The sequence below is a fragment of the Chenopodium album genome, chromosome 7 (assembly GCF_948465745.1).
Source record: "Chenopodium album chromosome 7, dcCheAlbu1.1, whole genome shotgun sequence".
Classification (NCBI taxonomy): Eukaryota; Viridiplantae; Streptophyta; class Magnoliopsida; order Caryophyllales; family Amaranthaceae; genus Chenopodium; species Chenopodium album.
In genome coordinates, this window is record NC_137840.1 from 68,497,703 (window position 1) to 68,524,731 (window position 27,029).

General features: G+C 34.9%; 3 protein-coding genes across 3 annotated transcripts; 2 read left to right on the forward strand and 1 right to left on the reverse strand.

Moving 5' to 3' along the window:
• Nucleotides 1-1,367: 1,367 nt before the first annotated feature.
• On the forward strand, nucleotides 1,368-4,362 carry LOC145639285 (uncharacterized). The gene is made up of 6 exons (XM_081690483.1): nucleotides 1,368-1,779; nucleotides 1,866-1,964; nucleotides 2,184-2,225; nucleotides 2,349-2,478; nucleotides 3,666-3,767; nucleotides 3,878-4,362. The coding sequence occupies exons 1-6, from the start codon at nucleotides 1,552-1,554 to the stop codon at nucleotides 3,970-3,972; spliced, it is 696 nt and encodes a 231-aa protein (XP_081546609.1). The 5' UTR covers nucleotides 1,368-1,551; the 3' UTR covers nucleotides 3,973-4,362.
• A 1,198-nt stretch (nucleotides 4,363-5,560) lies between these two features.
• On the forward strand, nucleotides 5,561-13,799 carry LOC145638214 (pyridoxine/pyridoxamine 5'-phosphate oxidase 1, chloroplastic-like). Its single transcript, XM_081689183.1, has 14 exons — nucleotides 5,561-5,744; nucleotides 5,857-6,027; nucleotides 6,125-6,163; nucleotides 7,124-7,291; nucleotides 7,382-7,487; nucleotides 7,954-8,120; nucleotides 8,225-8,467; nucleotides 8,925-9,013; nucleotides 9,106-9,156; nucleotides 9,250-9,340; nucleotides 10,096-10,200; nucleotides 10,288-10,358; nucleotides 10,709-10,804; nucleotides 13,446-13,799. Exons 1-14 carry the CDS (start codon nucleotides 5,583-5,585, stop codon nucleotides 13,510-13,512), a joined length of 1,626 nt encoding a protein of 541 aa, XP_081545309.1. The 5' UTR covers nucleotides 5,561-5,582; the 3' UTR covers nucleotides 13,513-13,799.
• Nucleotides 13,800-22,638: 8,839 nt separating this feature from the next.
• On the reverse strand, nucleotides 22,639-25,913 carry LOC145639286 (transport inhibitor response 1-like protein). The gene is made up of 3 exons (XM_081690484.1): nucleotides 25,077-25,913; nucleotides 24,262-24,763; nucleotides 22,639-24,169 (listed from the first exon to the last, which is right to left on the reverse strand). Exons 1-3 carry the CDS (start codon nucleotides 25,643-25,645, stop codon nucleotides 23,405-23,407), a joined length of 1,836 nt encoding a protein of 611 aa, XP_081546610.1. The 5' UTR covers nucleotides 25,646-25,913; the 3' UTR covers nucleotides 22,639-23,404.
• Between the last annotated feature and the right edge of the window lie 1,116 nt (nucleotides 25,914-27,029).

Consider the following 27,029-nt stretch of genomic DNA (forward strand, 5'->3'; position numbering starts at 1 on the left):
TAAACAAAAACAATGCAAGATAATAAAATGTGATTATTTTTAAATTCATATTTAATTATCTATTGTATACATATACCGAGCCATCCAAGCAAAGGGAGTAAGCAACTATGCGTCTATACGTATAACGTGTTAAATAAAGTTCCAAAAGTATAGTACTTTCATAGTTTCATACTTTGTTCTACTTTCGTTAACTTTTAGTTGTAACTTTGAAATATTTATATCTCACAAATAATACCCTAAAGTTGCAATTAAAAGTTAACAGTGGTAGTATATGGGTGTAAGACAAGATATACTGGTAAAAATGTTAGCAAAATCCTATAAGCAAATATTATATGAGTGTTTGACAAGATGATAATTTGTGGTAGATACATAATTTTGACATCCTTGTTACATTTGCCAACTTAAAAGTTTTATGAGTGGTAAAAATTCTATTTATCGGCAGGTAAAAATTATAACAAATAATATTTAAGATCATGAAAATATAAATTAAGATATTACTATACATATGAATATGTTTTATACAGTAGCAACTAGAATAATAAAAGTTAGCCAAATTAGATAGCGGGATTGTTTTGCAATCAGCGGTTGGCTTGTTTGACTAGCGTGAAGTATTAGTTGAATTGATTGGCTTTTAAAGTTAGGGTCTGTTCTCATACGTTTATTTTCAGTTCATTTTAGTCCAATTCAGCTCCTAATTTTCTTCTCTTATAAAATATTTATTTCAGTTCAGTTCCTAATTTTCTTCTCTTATAAAATGTTCATTTCAATTCAGTTCAGCTGATTTCAGTCTATTAGAACAGGCCCTTAGTTGTTTAAATCAGCTGTGTTACAAAAATGTTTGGTAAAATTATTTATGGCTGTTAATGGTTTATTAGTGATAAAGTGGACCAACAAGTCAAAAGCCAATAAAAAAGCCAAAAGCCCGGCAAAACCAACTTAGAGCTTGTTCTCTTCATATTATTTTCAGTTTAATTCAACTCTAATAAGTTCAGTTTAGTTCTTAAGTTCCTTATCTCATAAAGTATTCACTTCAGTTCAGTTCAGTTTAAATAAATTCAATTCAGTTCAATCAATCAGAATAGACACTCAAAAGCCAACAAAAAAAATAAACTACCAAATATATATTTTTTTTATATTAATTGACCAAACTAAAAAGCCAAAAACTTAAACTAGTAAAAAAACCAATTGCCAAATAAATACCCTAGCATCTGTCGAATAAACAGAATTATCTGCATTTCACAACGAAAATCAAAGCGTGTTAAATAAAAGGAATATTTAGCACAGACTCCACAGAATATTTCGTAAAAATTATAAATAGGACTCCGTAACAATAACAACCTCTCGTCAAACAATACTCCGTAATTAATTTTTTTAAAAAGAAATACTCACCTCTATTGCTCTATATAAACTCAAAATTCCCAAATAACAGGAAATTAGGATTATAAACAACAAACAAAACACTCCAAAAAAAGAAAAAAAAAAAAAAAAAAAATCTACTAAGGGCGTGTTTGGATTGAAAGCTAGAAATTCTTCATAGATAGAAATACAAGAATGGGAAGTGAACACAGAGATGAAGAAATAAGGAAACCCAGATTTCTTTGTTTACACGGTTTCAGAACAAACGGAGAAATCATGAAGAAGCAAATCCATAAATGGCCCGAATTCGTTTGTGATAAACTTGATCTTGTTTTTCCAGATGCCCCTTTTCCGGCCCTAGGAAAATCCGATGTTGAAGGCATCTTTGATCCTCCTTATTACGAGTGGTTTCAATTCAATAAAGTCAGTCTTTTTTTTTTATTTAATTTATTGACAATTATTATTTGCATGTATGATTAAATTTTAATATGGGGTTAAATTATATTTAGGAATTTACAACGTATGATAATTTTGAGGAATGTTTGGAGTATATTCAAGAGCTTATGATTAAGCATGGTCCCATTGATGGTCTTATGGGTTTCTCTCAGGTACAGTACAATTTTGTGTGATTTATATATTTGATGGACCTATTCTATGATTAAGCACATTTTGGCTTAATCTATTTAAATTAGGTAGTGAATTGTGTTTCTGTACCCAATATCATACAGTGAATTGTCTATTGTGTGACACCGGTGTTGATTATATTATACGGTAAATGAGGTAGTTTTTGACAAATTTTCCATATCTTTTATTATTGTGTGTTGTAGGGGGCTATTTTGTCAGCTGCATTACCAGGATTGCAAGCAAAGGTTTGTGTTAATTTAATATGTTTGTTTGTGAATTATGATTTTTGAAATAATTGGGTTGTTATTTAAAATCTTGATTTTGGATTAAATTGAATGTATATTGATTGTTGATGAATTTTGTTACAGGGGTTGGCTTTGACCAAAGTTCCAAAAATTAAGTTTTTGATTATTATTGGAGGTGCAAAGTTAAAGTCTGAGTCATGGGCAGAGAAAGCTTATAGTTCTCCAATTGAATGTCCCTCACTCCACTTTTTAGGTATATTTTTTGGCATTTTTGCCAACCCTTTGTACTTTAATTGTTTTTTCCCTGAAGTTTGTGAATTTGTGAGAGTTATTTGTCTATACTAGTCTATAATGGAATGTGGTTTACTTGGAATTAGGCTTTGTGTGCTTGTATAGATGATTAGATTAGGCAGGTTGGTTTCAGACTTTCAGTGAACCACCCTAAACACCATCAGATTAGGTACCTTGAAAACCTGTAGAGATGGTGGAACGGTACCTACTGAGGCGTAAACTGCCTGTTTAATTCCAAGTTATGACAGGTCTGATTTGGTGTGGTGGTGATTCTTTGACATATAGTTGAAATTTAAGAAGAATGGAGTTTTGTCAGTGAAAAGGAGCTCTTTGGGTTGATTGTATTATCAACGTATCATTAATAGGCTGTAGCTAAGGTTCAAAAAAGACGATTTATATTCATGAATGGAGAGCTATCATGAAGGATGATTGTGGGAATATTGATATTCATCTCATGTATTTTGCTTAGTGTTGAAAAAGAATCATATTACAATGAATGCTACAAATTCCGTTCTAACAGATTGGTCGAATGAGTTGAATCTTAGTGGTAAGGTATTACTCCTAAGGCTACAGAGAGCTGAACATGAAGAACAAGAGTGATATGCTGGCATCATCAGAGTTCTATTGAGAAGAGTATTCCTAATATATATGGATCCTGTTGGGACCAGAATCTACTGATGTCTGATTATACGCATGCAGTCGCAGTCTGTTTTTTATACTCGTTAACCTGTAAAGTGAATGTTAAAGATTATCAGTTGAGGATTTTTTTTCCAATGGAAAACTTAGAAGGGATTTAACATATGGCATCTCATAACTAGATTGACTCAAGGGATAACTAATAAATACTCTTCTTTGAATTGGTGAAGAGAAGAAGGGGAGGGGTGTTATTGAAAAAGGGGGTGATTCCAAAACTGTCAGCAAACTTAGTGCATTGTAAATTTGTAATAAGCTCTTTAACACCCTGAAGTTTGATGTTTAGGTAGAGACTAGTGAGTATTGGCGTAGTTTGCTGTGTGAGTGCTTACAGTTTGGATGTTGGCCTGTTTATCACAATTTGTCAGCAAATGGAGTGCACATCTAGTAGCTTAGTGCTAGGGATAATTTGTGGACTGGATTTATGCTTCTTAACGAGCAAAATTTCTATTGCAGGGAAGGAGGACTTCTTGAGGCCACATGGAGAAGATCTTATTAAGTCTGTTGTCGACCCCTATATTATTCATCACCCCAAGGGCCATACAGTTCCTCGCTTAGGTGAGGTTATCAATTTACTTTATAACACAAACTTGTTATCACTCTGCTTCCATGGATTATACAATTGTTTCTTGAAGATTTGGGTAACATATATCGTTGTCTTTTTTCAGACGAGAAGTCATTGACTACCATGCTTAGCTTCATTGACAAGATTCAGAAGATAGTATCTGAAGAGGAGAAAGATAAAGAAAGCGATGGAAAATAACTGCAGGACATATAACATACATATATTGTTTTGGCTGATTGATTGAAATTATGCATTTATTTAGCCATGGTAGCTAGTTGCACCTCTAGCTATTATTATGCCATTGATGATCATGTGATGATGTATGTCAGTCTTGTCTTATTGATCATCTGTTTATAATGGGTTTCAATTAAATTCTATTTGCTCATGTAATTCAACTGTAAAATTATCTGAATGTATTCTCTGATAATGTGATGAGTCATTACCGTCACATTATCAATTAGAAACTACTTTGGTATAATGTATAAGCTTGTTTACTTAGCTTGGTTCAGAAATTTGCTCGAGTTTTTTACAGACAGTATATCGTGATCTGATTGGCAATAATGCAATTTCCAGTATTCACTTGAAGTATATGATTCGTTAGTAGAGATGTAGCAATGCTGAATCGGACCCCGAGACAAAACTGATACTTTTATTTTCAGACATACTGTAAGTTTTAACAAAATAAGTTCATAGTTTCAAATAAGTGGTGGGATGAACTTGAAATCAGATTTTAAAAAAAGTGAAAGCATACTAGTAGACTTAAATTGTAATCAACTAATCATGAATGACTTGTTGAAGGTGTTACTTTAAGTCAAATTGGGTGGCTTGAATTTGAGTTGTTTTAACGTCCACTTCCATAGATATTGAACCATGAACAAATGTATAGTTTTGACTTTTACTAGTGTGTTTTTTTTTTTTTTTTTTGACTGTGATTGAGATTCTTTTTAACTTATTATAATGGAGATTAAGTGATATAAAGAATTGATACATTAAGTAAGTACACTAATAGAATTTTCTAATTGAATCAAGGTTGAACTAGTTTTCAATCTTGAACATACAAATTAATTGATAGCTTTAAACTTGAGTCAAACTAAGAGTAAAAAAGGGTGAACCTTGTATATGAAATTAAAGTGGCCTAAGTCAGCTTGTTTATTCATCATTTATGTTTCAGCAAAAATTAGTTTGACCCTCCACAGATAAAAACTAGTACAGAGTAATGTTTAGTATGGAACAATTAACATGCAAATCTGAGTTTGAACTAAATGCTATATGTACATCTAAGTAAAGGAATTTGCTCCAAAGATTTCTAACTAGTGATGGTCGAGATAATATTTAACATCTTTAAACCACGAAATGATAGCATGACTAAAATATCACACAAGAACTAAAGTTTCAATCCCTGCATTTTAAAAAGTTTACCATAACTCTTATGAATAGTATTTGAACAATTATATTCTTTAAAATATTTATGACTTTTATGCCTTCATAAATTGAAATAACTTTGCGAATATAAGTTACCATGCACATGCGCACGTTAGCTACCATAGTTAAAAGAAAAGCAAATCAAACAAGCCTCTTAAGGCCTGTTCTCATTGACTAAACTCAGCTGAGCTGAACTGAACTGAAATGAATATTTTATAAGAGAAGGAAATAAGGAGCTGAACTAAACCGAACTAAACTGAATTTCAACGTATGAAAACAGACCCTTATTATCCTAGATTAGCCTTGCAATTAAGGCACAACTTTGCATCCAACTATACAAGCAATGGAGTATCACTAGAATTTTCTACACAAAAATAAAACAGAAAATGAGAAGGGCGTTACTTAGCAAAACAAAAGCAATGTCATGTCTTCTTCCAAACCAATCATCCCTGATTTTTAAACCCGCCATCTTCCCTTCCCACCATTTTCTCCTTAAACCTCCATTTTTCTCTCTCTTCACTTCTCTCTCTACTCCTTCTCATCACTTGGTAAGCTAATTTCTTCCTTCCTTTTTTCCTCTTTCTTTCTCATTTTTTCAGTATATCAATTTTGATTCATACTCATCAAATATCTGCATTTTTGTGTAATTTTTCAAATTAGGGTTTGAGAAGTTATAGTTCGAGAAATTGGGGTTCGAGAACTCAATTTCGTTGTTTAAGTATGAGCTCCAGTAAAGAAATGGAATCGATTTCGTATTTATCGCAGCAAGAAGCAGCGGGGATTGATGAAGATTTAATGGGTCCCTTGGGGTTCAGTGTTGATCAGCTTATGGTACATTTGATTTAATTTTTGTAATTGATTTTGAAATTGAAATTTTGATGATGAATGTTGATGAATTCTAACTGTTTATTTGTGTTAATTGTTACAGGAATTGGCTGGTTTGAGTGTTGCTTGTGCTATTGCTGAGGTAAGATTACAGAACATGATTTTGATGTTTCATTGTTAGTTTATTGTCTTGGTGAATATTTGGATCATATGACGCCTTTGTTTGGTTTTCAGTGAGACACGAGTTTATGTAAGTGTATGTTAATGTTAAGGAACCTTATATATTTGATTGAAACCCAGCTATAAAGTAGAGAACCTAAGGTTTACATGGTGCATCTTACGTTTCTATGTCCGTAATTAAGTTGTGTTCTTTTGTATTCAGTATTCACTAATTTCTGCAATGTAGAGGATAATATTAAGTAGGCAATAGGCTATATTTTTCATTTAACAGGACTCATTAGAGTAAACATAATCTGTTTATAAAACTATGATTCTATGATATACTTCTAGGTTGAATGAGTCATGTCGGGGCTAGTGAGGACCAAGGTCCAAGGGTTACAGATTGCACATCTTGTAGAGTGTCTCATCTCGTGCTCATACTCTAATTTGTTTGATTCATCATCAACTAGAATATTTTGAATTGTTGGTTGTTGCTCAGTTGATGTGGCGGAATATGAGATGTTTGGTAATTAGATGAAAATCATTTACCGCCTAGAAGCTAGGTTTACTGACATGCCTAACAGAGTCATAGTTATGTTTAGGTGGGATAAATTTGTTGATCTTGCATCTATGAATATGTGTAATAGATGCTATAGATAGTGTAAGACTGTACTTGCTTGTTTTTGAGATTAAGACTCATATTAAGGTTTTAGATTAGAGTTTTTTTTTTTTTTTTTTTTTTTTTTTTTTTTTTTTTTTTTTTTTTTTTTTTTGTTTTTACTTAGCCAGCAGAAGAGTTCATTTACATTTCAAGCTTTTTTATATGTGATACTATCATGTCAATTCCTTTCTTCATTTTATTATTATGCTGGATGTTGAGGGGAAATTATGGTCTGATAACAAATAAGAGTTGATGACACAATGTTACTTGTCATTATGACAGGTTTTCAAGGCCTCTGAGTATAATCGTGTCCTTGCTATCTGTGGCCCTGGTAATAATGGTGGTGATGGACTTGTGGCCGCTCGACATCTATATCACTTTGGATATAAGCCTGTCATCTGCTACCCAAAACGCACTCCTAAGCCTCTATACAGTGGTTTGGTGACTCAGGTAGAAGATGGGTGATGGTGATTGTTGGGTGCCTCTGTACAGCTAAAATTTCTTCTATGAGTGATGCTTACGTGACATTATTTTTTGTAGCTTGAATCATTGTCCGTCCCTTTCTTGTCAGCTGAAGATCTGCCTTTGAACTTGTCTGATAACTTCGACATTATCATTGATGCTATGTTTGGGTTCTCTTTTCACGGTAATTAATATATTTTTCAATACTAACTGCTGGTTTATAATTTAATTGGAATCACTGGAAGATTGGATACTAAGTTAATTGATTGTGACTCTTGCAAGACCCTTGTGTTTATGTAGTCATAATATGCTATTTTGAATCTTCAATCAATCCTAAAATATTCTATCAAAGTTAATTTTGAAAATGTTTTATCACTAATTATGATTGAAGAAATTTAGATGTTGAGCCTTAGTTTGTAAAATGTTAGTTATGACTTTTGTGTTAACAGGACATCACAGTTCTGTGTTGATTAAACAATTTCATACATATTTGGGGCTTTAATGTTCTTATCCAATGAGCGAGCTCCATTAGTAATAAATTTTTGGGTGCAGCAGTTGCTATAATGAGAAGATCAATGAAGTTAAACCCTTTTTTTATTTTTATTTTTTATTTTTTATTTATTTATGTTGAGTGTTTCTCGATTTTTTAGGCACCCCAAGACCACCTTTTGATGCTCTCATCCAGAGGCTGGTATCCTGCCAGAATCAGCATCACACTGGTCTGAAGTCAACTGTCATTGTGTCAGTGGATATCCCATCTGGGTGGCATGTTGAAGAAGGGGATGTCACTGGTGAAGGCATCAAACCTGACTTGCTGGTCCGCTCTGGTTGAACCCTCTTTGGTCTTGTGGAAAAAAAATCGATCTTTCAAGTATGTTTTAGTGCCTAAGTGTTAAGAGTGATGTCATTTGTCTTCTGTAGGTCTCATTAACTGCACCAAAGCTATGTGCCAAGAAATTTGGTGGTCCACACCACTTTGTGGGTGGGAGATTTGTACCTCCAGCTATTCTAGAAAAATATAAGCTTCATCTTCCGCCATATCCAGGCACTTCAATGTGTGTACGTATTGGAAAACCTCTTCAAGTAGACATTTCATCTTTAAGAGAGAATTATATATCTCCAGCTCTACTAGAGGAGGAGGTCGAGGCTGACCCTTTTGATCAGGTAAAGTTCAATTATGACAAAGAAATAGTGCTTTTAGCAAGCTGTGTATTTAATATCTTGTTAGTCAGTCTTTTATTTATTGGTTATGCTCTTTTCTTGTTACAAAAGTGGCTTAACTTACTAATTCTTCTTAAACAAGATCTCACTAGTGGTTCCTTGTTCTCTTGCTGCAATATGTTCTTAAAGTAATTAGGATATCTTAAGTGTCATTATCCATCATGATCATGTAATGTGTTGCTTTAGCAGTTTGCTTTTTATCCTAGCTCTATCATAATAGTTCAAATCCTTAGTGCACATCCTTTTCCTTATTATTGGGTTTTCCAAGGCTGGCCTTTATAATCCTATGCCTCAGCATTATTTTATCCTCACCCTTTTCTTTGTCAGCATTTTTTTTGTCTTTTGTGTATCTCTCTAACCTATATTCTAATTTTGTTTGAGTAATATATCCATCTTGTAGTTCAGCAAATGGTTCAATGATGCAATTGCTGCTGGGTTGAAGGAGCCAAATGCCATGGCCTTATCAACTGCTGCAAAGGATGGAAAGCTGTGAGTTATGCTGCTCTAGTGATTTTATGTGCCCTGTTTGAAAACCCTAGTATCTTCTGAATGCATGCAATTAATTGTCTCTTCTGCTGCAGCTCATCGCGGATGGTTCTTCTGAAAGGAGTTGATAAAAATGGCTTTCTCTGGTTAGTCTCCCTCTTCACCACCCACCCTCAAATAAATGGATCCTAATGTGGGTTATGCCTATTCACACCTATTTCTGTGATTTCCTGCTACAGGTTCACGAATTATGAAAGCCGAAAAGCAAGGGAATTATCTGAGAATCCACATGCCGCACTTCTGTTTTACTGGGATGGCCTTAACCGTACGGTGCGTGTTATAGTATTTTCATTATGAGTGGCCACTGGCCAGGATCTTTGACTCTGCGTTTAATGACAGTGGAACTGAGTTGGCAATTTCTTTTAATTTTGTTCAGTTTAGAAGGATTTGTTAAGGATATACCCCAGATTTGTTACTGTTAAAAGGGGGGGGGGGGGGGGGGGGGGTTGCAAGTGCAATAAAGGTGTTTTATACATTTTGTTTTAGAATCTGTCTTAGGTCCTTGGTTTTGTGTTCTTGTTGCTCTGGATTTTACTTCTGCTATTTTACTGGAAGGATGAGAAGGTGGATATCACTTCTAATTCTACAGACCATCATAATTTAAGTACTAGTTTGACATATCCCAAAACTTGCATCCTTAATGAAGCAGCTTAATTATTTGTCTGTAATTTTCAGTTTTCACAGTCAAGTGTATGTGAAATCGCTTTTCTATTCAGTTTTCTTGGATTCTGCATGTTTTAACTTCTTTCCTGTACCACTGCGGCAGATTCCTGTTTTTATATTAGGGTGAAGGATGGGAGGAGGGGACTAGATAGTGTGTTGATGAGTTGTTCTAATTTCTAAATAGTGTAGGGAGTTTATGTTCACTGTTATGGTTTGATATATTATTTGGAGGCAAGATGAGGCAGATTTAACAGTTTGGGCAATGTAACTTCGCCTGATATATTGAGTGTCATGTAACTGTGATATGCCTTCTTAGTAAACTCTTTGTATAGTTCGAAACCTAACTTCACTTTGTATTCTAGGTAAGAGTAGAAGGACCTGTGGAAAAGGTTTCTGATGCCGAATCTGAACAATATTTTCATAGCCGCCCTCGAGGGAGTCAAATAGGAGCAATTGTTAGCAAGCAGGTTCTGTTTGTGTATTCATCATTCTCTTGTCTGATAAGGCATGATTCAATATTAATGTAATATATTAATTTGCTATCTGCTGTGCAGAGTAGCATCGTTCCAGGGCGACAATATCTCCAAGAGAAGTACAATGAACTGGAGGCAATGTATTCAGATGGGTTAGTAGTTGAAAGTTCATTTTAGCAGAAATGTCAAGCATTAAGCTAATTTTTTGTCCTGAGTTAGTTAGTGTCCCTTACTGTCAGGTTATGTATTCTTGAATTTGACTACTATGAACAATAAATCAATTATGAAATTTCAAATGTGTTTATCCTTGTCCTAACTTAGTTTGAATTGTTCCTTCTATTTTTGGGTCTGCATCTTAAAATGCGACTGGTACGCGTAGGAGCTAGTCTAATATTATGGCTTTTAAACAACCTTTTTTTTTGGGTATCAAATATTCTTTCCGAGAATTCCTTTTGTGTTTACTCACGCGTTTCTTCTCCTATTTGCTTCCCTCTCTACGCAGGAAATTGATTCCTAAACCAAAATACTGGGGAGGATACCGGCTAAAACCAGAAGTTTTTGAGTTTTGGCAGGGGCAAACTTCTCGCTTGCATGACAGGTAGGACACTGTCTGTTCTGCTGTATTTTTTTAAAGTTCACATAGTGCTAACTGATGCAAAATAAAATTTATCTTTTTCTCTGAGGTAGCTAGGTTTATGGGCTTTGAATAGCTATTAACTATTTTGTTTTATAAGTATTTGCCTCAATTTTGCTCACTTCCTGGCCATGTTTCTCTTTTCCTCATTGGGTGCGTGCAGATATGCTTGCACACATAGGGCTTAATCGGCTTATGCTGGCTTTATTTTAACAACTGCCTGGTTCCTTTAGTCCATACGAAGGCTCCACTATATTGTCTTAATATATTTGATTACTTAAGGCCATAGAAGATGGAGAAAAGGGAGAAGGAAGTGATCCATTGTTCTTTGTTTGGATAACATTCTTGGGCTAGGGAAAGGGAGGGAAAGCTTTTGCAGAATTACAATTATATGAGAAGGATGTGTGCAGTAAAAGCAGAGGGATAATAGGTTTGTATTAACTTTAGAACTTAGCTCAGGTAATTGTTATGGACCCTAATGGTTTTACGACTTAACTGGTATAAATTTGCAAGAGTCTACTATTTGACTTGCCATTCACACATATACACCTACCAATTTTTTCTTACATGGAATGATATTGTTTTGAAGAAGGCTGGCACGCTATTGGATTATTAAGGAGTTAGGTACAAGTCATCTGATATTGATTTATCCGGCCACATATACAGAGGAACGAGTGTGGTATACTTGTATAAATGTATAATATACCTGATAAGATTGAGCAGTGAGGTTGTTAGTGCTTATTACTATGGGGCTCTTTTTAGCCTTTCAAATTTGCAAAGAAGAAAAGGGATCATTTCATTTCCTTAAGCCAACTTAATTTCATCCCAACAATTGAATATGGATCCCTTCATCTCCCTTCCACAAATTCCTCTATTTCAAAACCTGCCTCCTATAATTACTCCTTCCTGCCCTTCCCCTTGGAGTGGTACTTGGTTGGATTAGGAAGGATATGAAGCATATGGATTTTCATGAGATGAGATATTTGATCGTAAGGGAAGTAGGAGGAAGATTTTTGTGGATGACTATACGGAATAATCACTTTTGGTTCATGTAGCCGATCCCACTTTTGGGATTAAAACTTTGTTTGGTTGGTTGGTTCCTGCCTTTCCCCTTCCTTCTTAAGTTCATATCCCACAAAGCTGTTAGAGAAGACTTGGATTAGGTAATTTTTAACGAAATGTAAACTTTGTTGATGTGACTTGACAGTGGCTGATAAGGAGGATTTCATTAGCCAACTGATGGAATGGGACTGTGGGGCTGTAGGGGTGTTGTGCCTCCGTCAATTGTGCAGTTACACTTATAGATTACATTTAGTTTAGCCGGGATTGATGCTTGAGTTTATCGAAGTGGAATGACGATAAAGAAGGGTAGATACTAGATAGTAGAACGTTACACTGAGAAATTCTGAAGTAAAATTTGATTGTTTGGAACTTTGGATGGTTGTGGTATTGGTTAGGCCTAACATGATATTTCTCTGAGAAGATAAATAGGGATAATTTGGAAGTCAAATTCAATTCCTTAGCAAATTCATAGACACATTCCTATAATTGTTGGGGGTAAGGCTATATACTTCTGACCCTCTTCTGGGCCTTATCTTGCCCCTGGTCGAGAGTTTCTATAGAATTATTGGTTTAGTAGTAAAATTTAACAAAGTTGATTCTTTCTTGTGCTATTTTTCTTCAAGAAACTTATGGACCTTCTAAATACGAGAGGCACGCTCTATAATATGGCACAAGGAAGTCCAATCTATACAAAAGTTCTTGCCATTTTAATGTCATTATATCTCGTTGCTTTGTGTATTGTCAATAGAATTACCTGTAAAGAAGAAAATAATGTAAACATTAGTTTTGACCAGTATTTTCTACACAGAGTTTTGCTATTGATAATAATCTATTTTAGCAAAACGCCTATGCTCGGAAAAGGAATTATGATCAACAGAGGGATGTGCTGAAAAACATTTGAAATTAATAAGTGTTACTAATTGAGCTATTAGCGTGAATTAGACTTGCTCTGTGTATATTTAAATATATTCATGCAAGTTTTATTCCAAAAAAATATTATGGAGCTCATTTTGCTAGGCCTCTTCTCGCAACCTTGAGGGTGAAAGTTTTGTCCTCTTGTATTTCAACCATAGGGGAGCATTATTGGTGTTTATGCTCTTTGTCCATGTTTCCTTCTGCGTGACCTTTACTGCTATTTAGAATGTTACTGAGGCCAGTGGGTTACTTAGTAGTCACTCTCTACCAAGTGTAATAAAAAGCTTCATACTACTCATTTCGTTGGAAGTTTCCCTCAAATATAACTAGACATTAGGAATATTCCTGGCTTGTTTCAATACTAATAACTCATCATTTGCTCTTCTATGTTCTTGTTCTGCAGCTGCAGAAGTCGTCATCTTTGTTAAATTCTTTGAATAAAGTTCTACTTTTCAAAATAGTGAAAATTCAGTTTCATACTGTTGTGGATATTGATATTATTTCCACTCTTTTCTCCTGAATCCGAAACCTTTTTTTTTCTTTTCTTTTCTTTTTTTTTTAAGAATGGAAAATATATTTCTGGTTTACGCCTTGCTTAGAGTCTGACCCGAATTTTTCTTTTGGTTAGGCTGCTATATTCTCCGGTGGAGGTTGATGGAAAGCGTGGGTGGAAAATTGATCGTTTGGCTCCATGACTAGTTCTTGCTACGTCAGCATTGTGAGAATACATAGTATGTCCAATATGTCATCCTCTATTTGTTAAGGAAATTCTATCACTTTGGCAGTTTCAGTTGAGCTTCTTGTTCTAGTTAGATGCATTGTGATATCGGGACATCTTGTATTTTCTGATTTTCTTTAATTAATTCCTTTGAGTTAATTATAAACAAGCATAATCATGTAGAGCTTATTGGTCTTGATTACTGTTGAAATGCAATAAATATATTTGTCTTATCAATACTATCACCTTTTGATCTTTGCCTAACATTCTAACTATTATTGTACGAAATTACCACATATTAGGCATTAGCTAACTATCTTGTCAGATGTAAAAATCCAGGCTAATTATAGCAAACTATACATGAAATGAACTATAGAAAGTAAAATGATTCATTAATTGGTATTAACCACTATAATTTCAGGCTTATTGGATAATTCTCTAAAATGATTAGCTTTCATTCCCATTAATCGCTACTGTACTGGGCGTATCGGCCAGTACAGTTGATGAATGGTTTTAAGTGGATCTTTAACTGCATTTTTTCAGGAGGTTTATGAAAAGCTTGATTCCAAGGAGGGAGAAAGGATCATTTATAAGATGGCAAAGAGAAGACAAGAGGCAAGGAAGGATATTGGCATGGTGAAGTGTGTCAAAGATAAGAACCAAATGGTCCTAGTGCAAGAGGAGGGCATCAAGGACAGGTGGAAGGGGTACTTCGATGAATTATTTAATGGAAGTAATGGAGTTGTGATAGGAGATACCTCTATGAGTGATGAAGAAATCAACATGGAGTATGTGCGAAGGATTAGGAGAGTAGAGGTGGAGATTGCACTGAGGAAGATGAAACCTAAGAAGGCGGTTGGCCCTGATGGGGTACCGATAGAGGTGTGGAGGTGTTTGGGTAAGATTGGTATTGATTGGTTAACAAACCTTTTCAACAAGATATGGACGGCTACAAGGATCCCACAAGATTGGAGGAAGAGCACCTTGGTCCCGGTTTATAAAAACAAAGGAGACGCTCAAGATTGTTCTAACTATCGAGGAATTAAGCTTATGAGCCATACTATGAAGTTGTGGGAAAGGGTGATTGAACAAAGGTTGAGGGCATGCACAAGCATTTCAGATAACCAATTTGGTTTTATGCCTGGGAGATCTACTATGGAGGCAATCCATTTGATAAGACAAATGATGGAGTTTTATAGGGTAAAGAAGAAAGATCTTCATATGGTCTTTATTGATTTAGAGAAGGCATATGACAAGGTGCCAAGAGAGGTACTTTGGTGGGCAATGTTGAAGAAAGGTATCCCACGAAGGTATGTAGACCTAGTTAAGGATATGTATCGGGATGTGTCAACAAATGTGAGGACATGCGGAGGGTTGACAAAAGATTTCCCTATTACAATCGGATTGCATCAAGGGTCTGCATTAAGCCCTTTTCTTTTTGCAACGGTTCTAGATGAATTAACTAGACCAATTCAAGATGAGGTTCCATGGTGTATGCTGTTCGCAGATGATATCGTTTTGGTGGATGAGACTAAGGATGGGGTTAATGTCAAGTTGGAGCAATGGAGGCAAAGGTTGGAATCTAGAGGGTTTAAGCTAAGTCGGAGTAAGACTGAATATTTGGTATGTCGTTTTGGCACTCAGAGGGGGACACGCAATGAAGTGGTGAGTTTGGATGGAAAGGATTTGACCATGAGTGAATGTTTTAAGTACCTAGGGTCGATCATCCAGAAGAATGGTGACATTGATCAAGACGTGACCCACAGGATTAAGTCAGGGTGGCTTAAATGGAGAGCGGCCACGGGAGTGTTATGCGACCGCAGCATTCCCTTAAAGTTGAAGGGAAAATTCTACAGGACTGCCATACGACCAGTGTTGCTCTATGGTACAGAATGTTGGGCTTCTAAGAAAGAGCATATTAAAAAGATGGAGGTTACGGAAATGCGCATGTTAAGGTGGATGTGTGGAAACACTTTAAGAGATAGAATCAGAAATGAGGTTATTCACAAGAAAGTAGGTGTGGCGGGCATTGTAGATAAACTAAGGGAAAATCGTCTGCGTTGGTTTGGACATGTAAGACGGAGACCCGAGGGTGCACCGGTGCGAAGAGTGGAAGAGTGGGACCATGGAGGGATTAAACGAGGAAGAGGGAGACCAAAGATGACTTGGTTGGAAGGAGTGAGGAAGGATATGAAGTGCATGGATTTACGTGAGGATGAAGTTTTGGATCGTAAAGGATGGAGGAGAAAGATTTATGTTGATGACTACACGGAATAATCAAATTTGGTTCATGTTAGCCGACCCCACTTTTGGGATTAAGGCTTTGATTGATTGATTGATTGATTTAACTGCATTTTTTCCTTATAAAGTTTTGATAGCTATTTGAATGCTTTTGTGGTTGAACTCAGCTGAAAGCGTTATATTATATCTTCTAAATTTGACTTGTTATATCAAAGAATATGATTTCTCATCCTTTCTGCTGGTGTTGTCATTTTCTTTTGCAACTTTCTCCTGTGGTAACTTCTAACTGTAAGCATTTCCTTAGATTCCTGTTTTCAAAAGTTTCCTCCCTCTTTTATGCACTATTATCATTATTAGTCTTGTAATTAATACACATCTCTACTTTCTGCATGCTTGCTAGCACTAATATAAAAAAGCTTTGTTCTCTATAGAAAGAAATAATTATTGCGGCTATGCTAATGAACCACTTTAATTGGTAGCTTGTTAACTATTTTGTTGTAAATGTTATGATTAATTTGTGGCTTTTGTTAGTTGATTACCATGATTAATATTCAATAATTGTAGTTATGCTATGCATTAATTTCGTCATAATCAGGGTGCAGATTTGCTGCTAGTAATTTCTTTCTGATCTTTTGAACTACTGTAGAAGCCGATATTATTTTTTTTGCTTTTGTTTATCACTCTTGTGGTACAAACTTTCTTAAGTTAATAAACTTAGATTTATTAGACCCTTTTTTTGGGGTAGGGGTGGGGGTTTGTATAGTCTTGAATCTCTTGATAACTTTTACGAGATGGGCAAAATCATCTAATCTCCATTGTTTTTCTTCCTTACTCCCTCTTCAGTCAGACACCAATACTATGTCTATACCTATTGGCCCTTAATAACATGAAGTGTTTGTGAGATTGATCTTCTTTGCCCGTTTCTTAGCGGTCTTTTAGGGAAGTTACAAAGTAAACTCCGTTGACATTCACATACATTAGAACATTATTCAAGTGAGCCATAACTTTATGATTATACTTTGTATATCAGTAACTTATCGCACACCCGTGCACGCTCTATTGCCTCCTTTCAAAGGGAGCGAAAGAGAGACAGCGCGCTTACTTTTCAAAATTCCATGATACTCTGTAGAGGCACATGAATGTGGGGTGATCATTCTATGGAGATTAATGTTGTGGATGTTTGCTTATAGTTATACCGTTATAGATAGGCTTGAAACACTGAACCCAGAAAAAGGCGAGATCGATTGATCGAACTTGACCAAACTTTAGGGCTCCACCAAAGAAGATATAAGCATGTGAATGAATGAAAGTTTTCCTTTATTTTTCAAGCCTCTCTTTTGACCAAGAATTTTGGCGAACAACCTACAACCTTACCCTTGTCTTCAGCCTTTTCAGTGAGAGGGGCCATTTCTTACTTTAATTTTTTGGCAGAGGGTTGGTTGTTTTCTTTCTACTCAATAATTAGTTGGATAACTGTAGAATAAATACGAAGATGATTGATTTGTGGTTTGTATTCAACTCTAATCTAATGTGTGTTGTGTAAGTTTTCTGTTGTGTCAATTGTCGATTTGATATGATAAGCACGTCATTTAGAGAGAAACTTTTGATTCATGTAGCTATCCGCTTTGGCATGAAGATTTCGGCACTGTTGTATTGTTTAAAAGTTGACGAGTTAATGAACATTTAGGCTTTTCATGGTGTAGGAACAAGATTGTTTAACCTAATTAGGGTTAGCTTTTTGGAAGCTTGAGAATTTAGTCAGTTACTTTTGTCTCTTCTTTTATTAATTTACCGTATTTACTACAGTGAACTGCCTACAAATTAGGGTTGGCAAGGACACAATTATGCTAGTTCTATGTTAATACAGTAATTTTCATCAAAGCTTGGACTTTTTTAGTTGGGGAATTATTCTCTTGTTGTAGAGGCGGCAGCTTTGTAGAAGGGGATTAGAATAGAGTTGGAAATGGACTAATATGGATTAAGGGGGCTTAACTTGATCAACGCAATTAATTCCTTTGGCCTTTTGGATTGTAGATCTAACCTAGATACCATGATTTTAGACAAACAACATCATTTACCGTCTTTTGTTAAAATACCGCGTAACTTAAAGTTACACATTGGTTTGTTAATGTTGGTCTTACATTTGTCATATCTTGTTTTTGAATTCTTCCATCCATCTATAGGTTAAGCGATTAGAAAATATGTTAATATATGAGCAAATGTTGACTTTGTAGACTTTGTTTGAATAGAACGGGTAAATTATTTACAACAATAATCATGACATTACACTAATTGCTATTAAGAAAAGAAAAAAAAAATTAAAAGACATTTTTGTACTCATATCTCATATAAATTGCAACATTTTCTTGTTAATAAATTAACTATTAACGGAGGAAGTATTACTTTTAACTTTTTTAGAACATAAACGTGCATTTTGCCAATAGCTAAAAAAAAAGGCCGAAAGAAGTGTAAGGGAATGTGTTACATTTCTTGCGTGAGTTTATCCTCATATAGTTCAATTTTTAAAAAATTCATTTTGAAGCCTAATGATCGAATCTAGAACAAGCTTAATCATAAGACTATACAAAATCGTACGAGTAGTTTATAGGCTTTCATTATTTCAACGTTGCTTAAACCGATTTGTGTAGGGAGGTGGAGGTTTCTTCAGGCTCCCTAGTTTGGAGCCACAAAATGTAAACATGGAATGATAAATCCATGTTAATTATAATGATTGACTAGAAACCCTAGTCACTTAATAGGTCTTCCTAAAGTTATTGTGATTGGTGAAACTAATTTGAAGCTGACCCACAGTTGAATAATATGCAAATAAAACATACTTGTACCAATTTGAAGTATTTCTTTTTACACTTATAAAATAAAAATAAAACTAAAAAATCAGTTGTCATTGTTCTATTTAGCTTTAGTTTAATCATTACTTAATTTCAACGATAATCTAGACATAAAGAGAGCGCATAGATACAAGCAATGGTAACACAACACCATAACACAATGTGTCTATTGTGTATTTGGATATCATCATACCACACTAATGATACGCATAGGGGCGTGAGTACGTGATACACACGCATAGAAAGTTCCTATAAACACTTAGGGCTTGTTCTCGTTGACTGAACTGAACTGAAATGAACATTTTACAAGAGAAGGAAATTAAGAGCTGGGCTGAACTGAACTGAACTGAATTTCTACGTATTAGAATAGGCCATTACATATGGAGTAAGAAATTCGAGTAGATAATTTGTGAGTCTCTTAAAAATCAAAATTACTATAATACCCTTTCTCTAAATCATTTTGAATCTCACAACTTAATGAATCGTGCAACTTAAATAGTAACTTGGTCTGGATATCTACTCTACTCATAGACTCATAGTTAGTAGGGAACTCTTTTTATGTCTCTCAAACTTTATCTTCTTTGGTTGTAAACTTTAGACCTCCTTCCCCGGGGGAATGAATGGGAATTGGGAAAGATGAAATTTAAAATTTGTGCAAAATGAATAGGACAAAAAGGTACGATCGAAGCATCTTATCTGTATAATGCCACTTTCTAGGAATAGGATGGTGACAATAATTTTATGTTCCTTCACCCGACAATGCTAGCAAGAACAACAAGATGCTTGCACCTCATTGTTTTTTAGCTATTCAACCTCATTTGACACCAAGATTAATTAATAAAAGATTAGGAAAAAAAATGTGATTGATTATGAATATTGAATAAGATATACGATCCATGAAAAGCAAAGTTGATAGCGATTTAGCCAAAGGTAAGACTATATACGTTGTACAAAGTACAAACTATAGATTACCTTTATTGTGTATTTGTGAAAACGATTTTGATGACGTTTATAGATGCAGTATGCATATTTTACGATATCAATGTAGACCATAAAGAAGAATTAAAGAGTTAATGTTCTCTAAACAAGATATATTCCAATACAATTTCGTAATGATATACTCTATATAAAAATAATAGACATTCCTTCCATTATTGACATTCCAAAGAATTAATCAAAGCAAAAGCTAACACCCTTTTTTTTGAAAAAAAAATTGTCGCATGTTAATATGAACTCAAGTTGTGCATTATATGCCAAAAGAACCTTAAGGCCTAGCTCAACCTATACATGCCTACACTATGTATCTATATCCTTGCAAAACACTAATATCTTTTAGTTGTCTAATGCAATCAATAGGGGGCATATTAAGGCTTAACTTCATGCCCTTGGTATTCGAGTTGTGAAGGCGGTTAAGTGGTAAAATTAAGTGAATCAAGGAAATAGAACGAGAAACTTAAATTTAAACTGGTCAAACTCATAAGACTACTTAACTACTTAAGAGCATGAACAAAAATGAGGAAACCTTTGGTCTTTAGATTTCTTTCTCATTTCTTTGACACTACACTCTTTTTCACCGACCACACTTTTCTATTCATTGTTATGCATCCTCATTTAGAACTCTTAAAAACTCATGTACTATACGTAGTATTTTTTCACAATGCAACCGTTGTACATACTACATACCAAAAATTAAAAACAATACGTAGTAGTTACAATCTACCACCCACAACCCACCCAATATCCATATTGACCATAGGATGGTCATACTTAGAAAAAGATACCTATTGTTAGGTCTTTTAGGGCAGGACGACGAAAAGATAAATAAAAAAAAATTAAAAAAAAAAAAAAAAAAAAAGCCCAGAAATAATTTTGCAAGGGGGGGTCGTCAAATGTACTATTTCATACAGTATGGTGATATAAATCATGGCCTACAATACTATAAATCATCCGAATATGAGTTGTGATTCCCATCATTTCATAATAACAAATTAAATTGACATACTCCAAAAAAATATTTCATTTCCATTTCTTTTAGCTTCGATTATTAGCACTCACATATATGTGCAAATGTGACTACTTGACATAACAAACTTTATTACATTTGGTCATTTAGAGTACAATGAAAAGCAATCATCATTATAAACATACAATGGTTATAACGCCATGTTACATATGAGTACATACCATAGCTGTAAGATAAGATAATATGGACGTAGTACAATATAACAATAATTGTGATATTCTCACGGAATACATTAAGTGATTTATTTATGGATGACTACTATAAAATTAGTAAACTGGTAGTCATTTTAAGGATGACTATCATAGAATTTTACTTTGTAGTGATACTTGAACTTTACTAATAAATTTCATACATTTGAATGGGATATAAGATGATTTGAAAAGATACATTGAGTGAATGATATGTGATACAACTAAATAAGATGACTAATTTCTTTCTTATGAGATATGAATTTCATGAAGCAAAAATGATTAGATTGGCGAAGTTCACTCAAATCAATTTAATCCTTGATAAATTATACGTCAATATTACACACATATTTATAACTTTTTTTTTCGATAGGTAAGAAGAATAGCTCAACCAATCAAACGTGTACGCGACACCCCCTAGGAGTCCATACATAGCCAGACTAAAGTACTAGTTGTTTCTTTTCAAAAAGGAGGGTGAACTATTGGAGTTAACATGCAAACCGAAACATAGAAGCAGATAAGGAGAGCTAAAAAAGTTGAGTGAAAGGAAGCGATGGAAAATGGTCCACTTGTTTCCCCTTCAACACAAGATAATTGGATGGGCTAACTCCCCAAGTCAAGAAATAAAAGCTTAACCTTTTCCTCTTTAAGTTTCTAGTTAATTAATTAATTAATTAGTTAATTACACAATCAGAAACCACCTTGATTTATTTGTTTATTTATTTTTACAATTATGCAAGTTTCGAATACCAACAAGAGTACAATCAACAAACATTGCCATATTTCTCTCCCCAATAATTCTTTCAAAGAAAAAGAAGGGAGAAGGTGAGCACATGGGAGTAACGCTTTACAAGGAACATAAACGTATGTTAAAAATCATATTTATCAACATTCCACATTTGCACATTACTGAACACAACGTAGCACACCATTAAGGAATACGACCATGAAACTAATATTATTACGAGTACAAGTTTCTTTCTAGTTAAGAAGGATTATGTGCCCTTTTCAGCTTAAAAGAGGCACAAGGACTACTAAAGGCGTGTAGTTAGAGTTAAGAACTTATCGATTAGGCAAATAATAGAAGGCGATAGCGCCTTTATCTTTGCTCTCAACCCTTATTTATTTCAAGTCTAACCACATTTTGTTGATTCAAGATGATTAAGAAATTGTATCACCATGATTGCAAATACAAATCTTTTGCACTCACGCATCGAGTTTGTATCCAAAACATATGATCAAATTAAAAATGTTATAACAGATACCGAAATACGTAATAACCCTCCACACCAAGGGCGTATGATCAAATCACAAATTTTAAAAGATATGGAATGCCCCTTCGTCCCAAGGTAATCAATGTGTTTGACTTTTTTACTATTTATATATGTAGTATTAATTTTACACGTATCAAAAACAAATTTGATACATTTAAAAATAAACGTAATATAAGAAACTACTACATTGACATATATGTCAAGTTTTACTGTCAAAAATATTTCTATAATTCATAAACAAAGGTTTTAGTGAATAAAGGATAGCTCAAGTGGTTAGAGTTTTTCTCTCAATTCCTGCCCCGCTCTTGTGGCTCTAAAAAATAAATAAATAAATAAAAATAAAAATAATAATAAAAAAAATAAAAAATAAAAAATAAAAAAAAAAAAGATTTCAAAAAAATGTTTGAAAGATTTTTAGAAAACTGATTAATATTTGAAGGGGAGGAGGGGCCAGCAGCGTGTACTTGGACAACACTTTGTGAGCATCAATAGATGGGCCTCAGCAATCAAGAATGATCATTCAACATCTAATGAAAAAGGCAGACATTCAGCTCCCACTATATTTAATTTTATAACTGGTCCATCCTCAAGAATATGACTAACATTTATTGCCCTTCTTAACATAAACTAAATTTAACAACATAATTAATTTTCTTATAAGTCAGATGATGCTAGGCTACAATCAACACATCTGAATATCTGATAAACAAACACTGTTTCTTCAAGGGAATGGGACTTGGTAGTCTCCGGCTACGCCTTCTGCTAGACTACATTTGAACTACAAAGAAAAACCTCCGATTTTCTAAGTCTGTCTCACGAGCATCTTTCCATGTAGAGTGATCAATCTGAACCTTGTGATTTTGTATCATGGCAAAAAATGATGCATTTCATAAGTTCAATAACCTTTCTCCAATTCCAATTTCCATCTCTAGCAGCCTTGTCTTATACAAAGAAAATGAATGCACAAAAGAGTAATAAAACATTGAAAATGTGAAAAATAAAAGTAAAAAGAGAAAAAAAAAAAAAATACAGCAACCGCGAATGGATCAGTACCTCCAACCTTATTTTCCTAACTGACCAATTTCTTATGCACTGAGGGGAAAATCCGCCCTCCTTTGTGATGATTATCCCTTTGCAACTCCAACAGCTTTGAATCAATACATGGTTTTTCGTTTATCCACGAGAGCAGCAAGCACCGAGCTGCATCGTTATAAGTCCACCAATAAGGGTGACAAATCATTCTCTGGTTACGGTCAGAGCAACCGAAACATGTCATCACTTGGTAATATCCAGCCTACAAAATCCTCACATATTCTGGTGCATCAGTCCTTGGCCCTTCAAGGGATCGATACATGTAACACGTATCGACAAATTCTTCCTTGTCATCAACTGCTTCCATACGATTAGTAAACACCTCGACTACTAAATGGGGCATTTCTCTAGCAATCTGCCTACAAGCAGGAAGAGTCAACCTACAAGCGGACATCCAAAGAAATCTCATGTTGTAAAGGTGGGGTAAACCAGCTCGTAACACTGAATCACCAAATGGGCTATCCCGAACCTCCAGTTTCAGCAATTTTGGGCAACCCTCGAGAACATATTTGAGTGCCATGTCTGTATCCCCAGCAAATGCAACTGACAAAGTGCGTACCAATTTTCCATATTGCCCAATGTACTCAAATGCCTTATCAGTTAACAGCCCAGAAACTGCAAGACGAGTGAGCTTTTTGCAATTCATGACAATAGCTCCAAAACCTTCATCCATTGGTTCATTGGTGATGTGGTCAGGGCGGTGTCGGCCCATGATACAAAGCCGAAACACCACAAGATCAGGGCAATTCTTTGACATTGCAATCACAGCAGCATTTGTCATCCTTTGGCAGAAATACAATATGGAATGCAATTTCCGACATCCTTCAGAAATAGCAAGCAGACCCACTTCAGACACGAATCCCTCACTGTCTTCCCTGGCATCGATTGGGAACACACGAAGCTCTCTAAGATCCTTGCAATTTGATGCAACAGCTTGAAGCCCTTCATCCCCGACTGTATCTAGAACCTACAAGGAGCAAAAGTGACTCATTCAAACTTTCAAGTTTCAATTATACACTATCAGCCAAAGTAGAGAAAATGAAAGTTCAGAAAACCTACCCAAAAAATCTGGAGATTATGGCAATGGCAAATCACTGATCTCAACTCCTCGGCATTTATATTAGCATAGCTAAAGTTCAACGAAGTGAGGTTAGCACACACAGGATGGATGGCAGGCAAGAACACCGGCGCAATCTCCCTAAAACCCGATAAACAAACAAGAGATTTACAAGCAGCAAAAGCAGCTCGATAATCCAAGTCTTGCTCAGATGGTTGCCAAATCTCCGAAGGACTAAAAGCCCCAGTTCCTAGATGGGTTAGCTGAGGAGCTCGAACCATCAAACGATACAATTGATCAATCGAAACGCAACGATTCACCCTAAGCTTCTTGAAGTTAGGGGATCTAGCTAAGAGCTTCTCCAATGCATTGAAATTAATAGGAAAATCAATGCACTCAAAGCTAAGAGATTCAAGACAAGTCCCAGATTCAGGGAAAAATGAAATCCAATCCACTTCATCATCATTCACTTCATCCTCAAACAGATCCAGCACTCTCAATTGTCTGAACAAAAACCAACAAAACAATTGGAGAAAACTATAACTATCAACATCAACATTTCTCAACTGTACTAAATACAAATACACTTCCCAAATTACATTTATTTTCCAAACTATTCGTTAATCAACTTTATAAAGCAACTAAAAATCCCCATAAAATCACTTTTAACTTTTTTCCATTTTCAGATCTGGGTGCTTTTTACCCAAATACCAAATCACAGCACAAATATAGACAAACATTTGGTAAAGAAAAAATCTAATCACTACCCAGTTAATTATTCATCAAATGCAAAGTAAATAAATTTGATGAAACTAACCTGCACTTTGAAGCAAGAACAGCAAGTCCACTAGTTCCAAAAGCCTCACAACAAACAAGAATAAGCTCCTTTAAAGAAGAAAGAGACTTAGAAATAAGCTCAAGATCAAAATCAGTTACAGTCATACGTTTCAAGTGAATCTTTTCAAGCCAAGGGTAAGCCTGAGAAAAAGCAGATAACCAACGAGTAGAGTGAGCACCCCAGTTCATAGGCATGAGCCCAAAGTCCGCGAACCGCGGCTTCCCTTTGATGAGCACCGATCTAACCCTCTTGAACCGCTCGGTGACACGGGCAGGACCCACCGCGTAGCAGTTCCCGAGGAAGAGGTCGGATCGGGTAAGCGCCTCGGCGCGGTACCACGACTTGCAGACCAGGGAAGCCGCGTTCCTGTCGCGGCGACAGGTCAGGAAGTGGAGAACGTTCTCGAGAACGTTCTCCAACACCTGATCCGGACATGGCGGGGTGTACAAAGAAGAAGAAGACACCCCGCCATGGCCGGAAACAGACCCGAACCCGATCGTATTAGAGTCGTTATCGGGTTCGGCTCTGTTGTTGTTATTCTCTCTCATCCTCCGAGATAGATAGATAGATCGATCTCGGGGGAAGAGAGAGATAGAATCAAAATCAAAAAAATAAAAAAACTTAAAAGAAAGAAAAAGAAGAGAGTGATTAGGGTTTTAGTAGAGAAGAAGAAGGAGGATTGGTGGGATGAAAATGAGTGAGAGAGAGAGAGGAGAGAGAAAATGGGGGGGAGGAGTGTGGGGGAGAGAGAAGAAGGTTGGAGTTGGGTTTAATAATGGAGAAATTAGGCACAACAAAATAAAAACAAACAGTGGAAGTAAGATGGTCTGCTTCATTTCAATTTGTAATAACACACCAAAAATAAATCAAACACTGTTACATTTTTTTCTTTTATTTTTGGTGGTGTGGCATTGGGATTCTTCTTTGGTTGGGTTGTGAATTTGTGATTTGGGATTATCTCATTATACTTTTGATTACACTCTCCCTCTCTAAATTACAGCTCTAAAGATGAACAATTAGGGGGGGACTCCCTCCATCTTCCTATATGAGACACTTCATTTTTATATTATCCCCTTTTTCTAAGTTTTCTCCGGTAATTTTTCTGTTCACTTTACTTTATCTAATTTGACATTTTTATTTTCACGCTCTTTTTTTAATTTTTTTACTATGATTTATATAAGTAGACATATAATCATGTAATTTTTATAATATTAAAAGGTAAAATTATTTAAAGTTGCATCAAAAAAATGGTAAATAAAAAAGTCAAGTAAAAAAAAAAAAAAAATTGAACAATGCAACATGATGGATCTCAATCAAGTCTTTAGAGGACAAAAATATTCTTTAGGTAAATTCAAAAGTACTAAGAGAGTAAGGTTCTGTTCTCTTCACCTTAAAAAAATAATATTAAGTAAAAATAATTTCAGTTCAGTAAAAACAAGTTCAGTTCAGTAAAATTAATTTCAGTTCAGTAAAATTAATTTCAGTTCAGTAAAAATAATTTCAGTTCAGTAAAAATAAGTTCAGTTCAGTAAAATTCAGTTTTCTTAAAGAAGAATTATAATAGACAATCAGTAACAATAATTTCAGTTCAGTAAAAATAATTTCAGTTCAGTAAAAATAAGTTCAATTCAGTAAAAATAATTTCAGTTCAGCAAAATTAAGGTGAATCAAACATGGCCTAACAATTATACTTGTATGCTTTTATATATATATATATAAGTTGAAATTCGTTGCTTTCATTTTCACTAGAAATGGTTGAGAGAGTTGACCAATATTTTTCTTTTTAGTTAAGAGTAAAGTAAAGGAGAAGAAAGGAGAGGAGGGGGAGTTTTGTGAAATCTCCGTCTAGTGGGCTACGTAGTACGTACACCCTCCGTATAATATAAGTCAAATACGTAAAGCTAATAAATACCTCAAAAGCGCCTCATTTTT